Source organism: Doryrhamphus excisus, chromosome 11 (assembly GCF_030265055.1).
Source record: "Doryrhamphus excisus isolate RoL2022-K1 chromosome 11, RoL_Dexc_1.0, whole genome shotgun sequence".
Classification (NCBI taxonomy): Eukaryota; Metazoa; Chordata; class Actinopteri; order Syngnathiformes; family Syngnathidae; genus Doryrhamphus; species Doryrhamphus excisus.
In genome coordinates this window covers 11,283,254-11,291,189 of record NC_080476.1, presented here as the reverse complement: position 1 = coordinate 11,291,189, position 7,936 = coordinate 11,283,254, and the positions used below count along the sequence as shown (strand labels likewise).

The window sequence follows — 7,936 nt, the reverse complement described above, 5'->3', positions numbered from 1 at the left end:
AGCTGTGGTGGAATGCATAACCAGGTCATATGAGTGTACCGGAACACAATAGATGGACATATATGCTATGTCCTTAGTGTGTGTGTGTGTGTGGAAGGGGGGGGGGGGGGGTAGTATGCCGGGTAACTTTGATTACAACATCGGCTTTTAGTCACGGTGATGATGGTTTATTTGTTTACAAGTTACACTAGTCTGAAGAACATCAATTTGGTCAAAAAGGAGCAGAATTAATTGAATCTTGTCTTTGACATGTTAAACCACGGGTGTCCAGAGTGCGGCCCGGGGGCCATTTTCAGCATGCAGGTGTTTTGTTAGTTTGTTTTTTTATCACATATAGCTTTATCAGAATAAAGTCACAATTACAAAAAAAGTGGTTAGTGCATGTGCCTCACAGCTAGGAGACCCGAGTTCAATTCCACCCTCGGCCATCTCTGCGTGTGGAGTTTGCATGTTCTCCCCGTGCATGCGTGGGTTTTCTCCGGGTACTCCGGTTTCCTCCCACATTCCAAAAACATGCTAGGTTAATTAGCGACTCCAAATTGTCCATAGGTATGAATGTGAGTGTGAATGGTTGTTTGTCTATATGTGCCCTGTGATTGGCTGGCGACCAGTCCAGGGTGTAACCCGTCTCTCGCCCAAAGACAGCTGGGATAGGCTCCAGCACCCCCCGCGACCCTCGTGAGGATAAGCGGTAGAAAATGAATTAATTAATTTTTTCACATCTCTTACACACCAAGTCGAGGACAATTGGACCTTGGATAGCGTCCGCCCCGGTTTGCATGTTTTTTGGTTAACATCGACAAATTTCCGCCACAATTCTGCCTCAGTTGACGTGGATTATCTCAATAGCGTACAATATGAAGCGTGTCTTGTCGTGTTGTTTTTACATCTGTGTATCTTAAAAACATGCTTAGCATGCTAACAAAATGGCATCCGCAACCGGAAGTCATTTTAGACTTTAAATGTGTTTAATAAGTGTGTGAGGAATATTTAGGGCTTAATCCTGGATGGTGTCATGAGTAAACAATGGCAAGTGAAGAGAGAATGTAATCATTTTTATTTATATTATTATTAAATTTGTATTATTATTATTAAAATAGTTTTTTGATACAAAATTGAAGGTGAACGTCAACATCAAGCCAGTGTCTTGTCGTGTTGTTATTACATCTGCATATCTCAAAACAGCGTGTGACCCTCGTGAGAATAAGTGGTAGAAAATGAATGAATGAATTTGAATTTTTTTGGCAGAAATCATCAAACATAACGCCATAAACACAAGAAAAAGCTGCAAATATACATATAGGGACATGGTAAGCAACTGTATGGCATTAGCTATGTTCCCTAATACCCCGCCCACAGGTCCTAGATAACCTGCTGTGGTCACTTACGGTGTGTTTGGGTTATGTCTCAGAAGCCTCTCAGATACATGCAAAGGTTAATGATCTCCATGTAAGCCCATCTCCACTCTATTGTCTCTTTCTAGTCTCAGGGATCCTGGAGGCCATCTGGAAGTATTTTGGGTTCAAGTAACAGTCGTTGAAGGTTTTGTTTGAAAGGGTGTGCCTTTCTCCCCAAGTTTGAAACGGTGTGAGACGACCCAATTTTTTAACAAAGCAAACAGCCCCAAGCGGAATTGGGGCAGATGTGGGAAAAACGGTAGTACATTTTTATGGAGAAGAATACAGTCTTTGTTGACCGCTTTCTTGCTAAAATATGCAAGAACCAATTCAACGGGTATTACGCAACAAGAAGGTTAGGTTCTGATGAGGTAACTTGGTCAACATGTTCTTGCTGTCTGTATTATTATTTTTTAAAATAACAACTTTAAGCCACCGACAATTTGGAGTCAATGTTTGCTATACATTCAATTATACTGTAGTTTATGTCAGTAGCTAAACTTGGTCAAATCTGTATTATTAGCTGATGGTAAACATACAGTAAATTATGTGCGGTGTGGCTAATTAATGTAATTAATTGCTTATGTAAATATTAGTCAAAGAACACAAAATGCAGTTTTTAAGTGAAACTTTATTTTAAGGGAAAACAAATCCAAATGTTTGCGATAACTTGCAATGAGTGAAATACAACTTTTTTTTATTTAAAAGAGTAACTATTTTACCATTTTGAGCCGGAAAAGCATTTCATGGGTTATGCATGCCGAGGTGTTGCAATGCTGCACCTACCCAGAGGGAGGCTGACGTCATTGCAGCACCCCAGCAGTCATAACCAATGAAATGTTTGCGATAACTTGCAATGAGTGAAATACAACTTTTTTTTTTATTTAAAAGAGTAACTATTTTACCATTTTGAGCCAGAAAAGCATTTCATTGGTTATGCACGCCGAGGTGTTGCAATGCTGCATCTGCCCAGAGGGAGGCTGACATCATTGCAGCACCCCAGCAGTCATAACCAATGAAATGCTTTGCTAGGGTGAAATACATTATGGCTTTTAAATATGAAACTCTCACTTGTATGGAATATTTCTTAGCTACCGTTTTGCGTGTTAAGTCACTGTGTGACAAATTTAGTGTTTTTTGTCAGACTGTTATATTGAGTATAATGGGTTGACAAACTCATCACAAGTTCGCTAATAAATCGTGATTGGCTCCTACCAAAGACAGAGCCACCCCAAGGAAAATAAATTCAATTTTCCCGTCTTTTGGTTCTTTATTTGAAGAATTACATAGAATTCATAATAGATTATGAATTGCATCTTAAGGTCACTCTAATGTTACTTAGATGTTGTTTTTTTTCAAGCCATGCCATTTGTCACAAGAGCTGGGGGAAAGTGACATATTACATCTAAAGTTCCCTCTGTGGAAACCACACTTCTATGATGTCACGGAATGCCCCCCACTGTTGTCGAAATAAATAAATTGAAGAGGAAACATGTCATTGTTCAGCGCTGTGACTGAGTGACAGCAATGGAGGTGAAACTGAAGCTTGCCATCTTTATGTTGTTAATACAAGGTGAGACTTTTACAATTTATATTGGGACAAATAATTAATAAGTGGGGTATTTTTATGATATACAGTACTGTAATGTTTTGTTTTGTTTTTTGAGAATTGATACATGTGGTTGAATGTGTTTAGGAGTTACGTAATGACGACTTTACTCACTTATTGTTATATGGTAAACATTTCAAACGGCTGTCACTCAACCCCTTGGAAAGAATATGAACAAAAGCTTCTTCTCTGTTTAAAAGTCCCTTTTTTTTACTTTCTCTTTCATTGTGAAAGCTCTAACCACATTATTTCCTGTGAGAGATACAAGGGGGTTGACAATTTCCATTGTTCACTAGCAATGGATGCGAATATATAATCACATATTTATAAATGATTAGCAACTGTTTTCAGAGGGAAAAATGATTGTTGATGACATGCACAGAGAGCAAAAGTACTCTTGTGTTTTTTCCAATGCAGTTTCACTTGCAGTTTTGCAACGAGTAACCGTGAGGAAGGGTCAGACTGTAAGCTTAGCCTGCCCCCTTGTAAATGGACCCAGGCACCATATTGAATGGAAGAACCCTGATGGTTATATTATGTTCTTCAATGACAATAAGGGTAAATACAGCACATTTTACTTTACCGTCCAAGTTTTTTTTTTAAATATTGAGCATTTTTGTTTCTATTTCAGTTTTAAAGGACATGCGTTACAGCATAAGCAACCTAACCAAATCGGAATCCACCGTGAGTATTTCCAAGGTCTCTTTCAAAGACGGGGGCAACTACACATGCTGCCAATATGGCAGCCATGTCATAGAAAAAAAAGTGGAGTTGACGGTGTTAGGTGGGTATAAAGTTGTTATTTTGGTGTCTCTGTTGCAGCAAATGTCAGATGATGTTCTCATCACTTGTCATCTGTTGCTGATCCCCTTTATAGGTGTCCCAAAAATGAGAGTAACAAAGCACAGAGGGAGATTTGTTGTACATTGTACTGCTGAAGGGAACCATCATCCTCCTCAGATCTCTTGGAAATTGGATTATGGACCTGAGTTTCTGGGTAAGTTGACAAAATAGGAGTTAAAATCCACTGGAATGTAATGGCGCGAGCCAAGTTGCGCCAATGATGCTAGGAGTCCACTGTGCCGGCGCCAGTTGGTGCCAGATCGCACCAAAAATTATGTGATTGCCGCATAGTGGCTGGCTGTGGCGCCAAATAACGGCAAGATGGCAACATGTCGAGCGAACAGTAATTCACATAAACTTTGGTGCGGACTGGCACCAACTGCCGCCGGCACAGTGGACTCTTAGCATGACGCCCAGTTTGTGTTCCAGTGGGTGGTGTGAGTCAAAGAGTTTGTTTCGGTTAGTGTGGGTGGAGGCACGTCACAGTCCAAAAATAGGCAACTTTTTTTTATTTTGATTTGTTAATTTGTTGGGTGAAGGCTAGCAATTCTTGGCCGATTCTTGATATTCAAATATCCACATATCTGTTCCAGTGACTTGGTGTTGTTCCCTTAAAGAAAGTCATGAAACCTGTTTTATTCCACAGGTAATGCCCAAGTCGGATATGTCGGTAAAAAGTATGTTTCCACGGATATGGTACAATTTCAGTCAGTAGATACCAGAATTGCGGTGAAATGCATCGTTCGCCATCCTTTTCTGCCTTTCGAACAACTGATGAACTTTGTCAAAATTGGCCGAAACTGTAAGTATCATAGCTATATTTGCGAATAATGTAAGAATACTTATGTTAAATCACATTTCAGATCATCTATTTTTTTACACTTGTTTTTGCAGCACCAAGATCAACCACAACAACAAATCAAACCGTATGGAATACAACTAGCATACCAGGTATCAGTGTGTGATTATTATTGTAGCCTGACACTATCTATTAATATCAGTAACACAAGTAAGATTACGTGATTACATAAACCTTGCCTCGTCTTTTTAATGACACTGCATTGGTTGTTTTCCCAGTGGATTCCAGTGACCCAGATATGTATACAGGAAATAGGCAAACTTCACCATTACTTGTCTTCTTGGTGACAAGCCTAATTGTTGCTCTTGTGGCGGTGATTATTTTTTTTATCCTGAAGTTACGGAGAGCACATGTCCTATGGATAAAAGGTAAGTTCTTATGCAGTTTATATATTCAATATACTATATTAACAGGAAAAAGGTAACAGGAAGTCTATGCACTCAGATGTGAGTCGCCCCAAAAACGTTGCTTATTCTATTTTATTGTAGATTTGTAATGGGTAAATTTTACTGACTCGAGTTCTTCTGTAGTGAATTGGGTACTCTTTTCGATCGAGTCAGTAAAACCAGAGTCTGTGTCGACCTGTGAAACAATGCAATGTGAGTCTTTCTCGAATACCCTTGAGAGGGTGGAACTCAAGTCTTCGAGTCAATGAAACCGGAGTCTCTGGCAACTCGTGAGTCAGTGTAGTTTGAGTCTTGGCCGGGCACCAGTGAATCGGTAAAAATCGAGTCTTCATTGAACACATGTGAGTCAGTGAAACTCTTGTCTTTGTCAACCGGTGAGTAAGTGAAACCCAAGTTTATGTCGACCTGTGAATCAGTGAAACTCTAGTCTTTCTCGAGTACCCTTCAGTTGGTGAAACTCAAGTCTTTGTTGGGCACCACTGAGTCAGTGAAACCGGAGTCTCTGGCAACTTGTGAGTCAGTGTAATTCAAGTCTTGGCCGGACACCAGTGAATCGGTAAAAATTGAGTCTTCATTGAAAATGTGAGTCAGTGAAACTCTTGTCTTCGTCGACCGGTGAGTGAGTGAAACCCAAGTTTATGTCGACCTGTGAATCAGTGAAACTCAAGTCTTTCTCAAGTACCCTTGAGTTGGTGAAACTCGAGTCTTCTTTGGGCACTGCTGAGTCAGTGAAACTGGACTCTCTGGCAACTCGTGAGTCAGTGTAATTCAAGTCTTGGCCGGGCACCAGTGAATCGGTAAAAATCAAGTCTTTATTGAACACATGTGAGTCAGTGAAACTCTTGTCTTCGTCAACCGGGAGTGAGCGAAACCCAAGTTTATGTTAATCTGTGAGTCAGTGAAACTCAAGTCTTTCTCGAGTACCCTTGAGTTGGTGAAACTCGAGTCATGAGTCAGTGTAATTCGAGTTTTGGCCGGGCACCAGTGAATCGGTAAAAATCTAGTCTTCATTGAACACATGTGAGTCAGTGAAATTCTTGTCTTTGTCAACCGGTGAGCGAGTGAAACCCAAGTTTATGTTGACCTGTGAATCAGTGAAACGCAAGTCTTTCTCGAGGACCCTTGAGTTGGTGAAAGTGAGTCTTTGTTGGGCACCGCTGAGTCAGTGAAACCGGAGTCTCTGGCAACTCGTGAGTCAGTGTAATTCGAGTCTTGGCCGGGCACCAGTGAATCGGTAAAAATCGAGTCTTCATTGAACGCATGTGAGTCAGTGAAACTCTTGTCTTCATCAACCGGTGAGTAAGTGAAACTCAAGTCTTTCTCGAGTACCCTTGAGTTGGTGAAACTTGAGTCTTTGTTGGGCACCGCTGAGTCAGTGAAACCGGAGTCTCTGGCAACTCGTGAGTCAGTGTAATTCGAGTCTTGGCCAGGCACCAGTGAATCGGTAAAAATCGAGTCTTCACTGAACACATGAGTCAGTGAAACTCTTGTCTTTGTCAACCGGTGAGTAAGTGAAACTCAGGTCTTTCTCGAGTACCCTTGAGTTGGTGAAACTGGAGTCTTTGTTGGGCACCGCTGAGTCAGTGAAACCGGAGACTCTAGCAACCCATGAGTCCGTGTAATGTAAGTCTTTGAAATCCAAGTTTCATCCACCTGTGAGTCAGTGAAACTCAGGTCTTCATCAAGAACTTGTGAGTCAGTGAAATTTGAGTCTTGGCCGGGCACATATGAATCAGTGAAAATCGAGTCTTCGTCTAACACATGTGAGTCAGTGAAACTCAAGTCTTCATCAAGAACTTGTGAGTCAGTGAAATTTGAGTCTTGGCCTTGCACCCATGACTCAGTGAAAATCGAGTCTTCGTCTAACACATGTGAGTCAGTGAAACGCAAGTCTTCATCTCGAACTTGAGAGTCAGTGAAATTTGAGTCTTGGCCTTGCACCCATGACTCAGTGAAAATCGAGTCTTCGTCTAACACATGTGAGTCAGTGAAACTCTTTGTCGTCGTCAACCGGTGAATAAGTGAAACTAGGCATTGTCAAGGAGCCGTGAGTCAGTGAAACTCGCTGATTGAGAAAGTGAATCGGTCATTTTGTTGTCTGTGATGCAGCTTCTATTGTGAAATATGTCATGATTTTACATGTTGACAATGTTGTTATAGAAAATGAAGACTCAGATCCTTCAGAAGAGAGTGGGAAATCAAAATCAAGACCAGAGGAGGTATCCCAGGGTCATAATCGAAGAGGTACTCAAGATTTATACCATATTTATTACCATTCATGCTTCCAACTCGTTACTGTGGTGAACATTGTTTTTATTAATTGAGGACTGGAACGCTCACTAGTACATATTTGAAGAAATCTATCTCACTCTCTCAGGTTTCTTCAGCACAGTTTTTACGCAATATTCTCTTGAAACAAGCATGCCTTCAAGAGGACCTTCAGTTGAGGTGACAGGACACACTTCGGCCAAATGTGACATGAAGGAGACAGAGCTTTAACCATGGACTACTAGCACAACTTTTATAACTGATGGATGACAAATATATAAGTGAAGTGAAGTGTATTGTACTGTTTCCATACTTAGTGTTTACACTGAAAATGAAGATCAGCCCACCTGTGATGTACTTGAAATTTGTCAAATAAATTGTTTAAATGTTGCATTGAATATTTTTTTTGCTAAAACATGCATACTTTTAATATTTTTGATTACGAATATAAATATTAAATATATAAATATTTAGATTGTATATTTGTCTATAACTGATTTGGCTGCGGGACCAACCATCATCCTTAAATGACAAGCCGAGACACATGCAGTTT

The 7,936-nt window shown here is 40.4% G+C and overlaps 1 protein-coding gene across 1 annotated transcript; it reads left to right on the top strand.

Annotated features, from left to right (window-relative positions):
* The first annotated feature begins 2,883 nt into the window (after positions 1-2,883).
* On the top strand, positions 2,884-7,721 carry LOC131138148 (cytotoxic and regulatory T-cell molecule). Its single transcript, XM_058086829.1, has 9 exons — positions 2,884-2,970; positions 3,424-3,573; positions 3,638-3,790; positions 3,884-4,003; positions 4,496-4,651; positions 4,744-4,800; positions 4,927-5,076; positions 7,276-7,359; positions 7,493-7,721. The coding sequence occupies exons 1-9, from the start codon at positions 2,925-2,927 to the stop codon at positions 7,612-7,614; spliced, it is 1,038 nt and encodes a 345-aa protein (XP_057942812.1). The 5' UTR covers positions 2,884-2,924; the 3' UTR covers positions 7,615-7,721.
* The last annotated feature ends 215 nt before the right edge of the window (positions 7,722-7,936 follow it).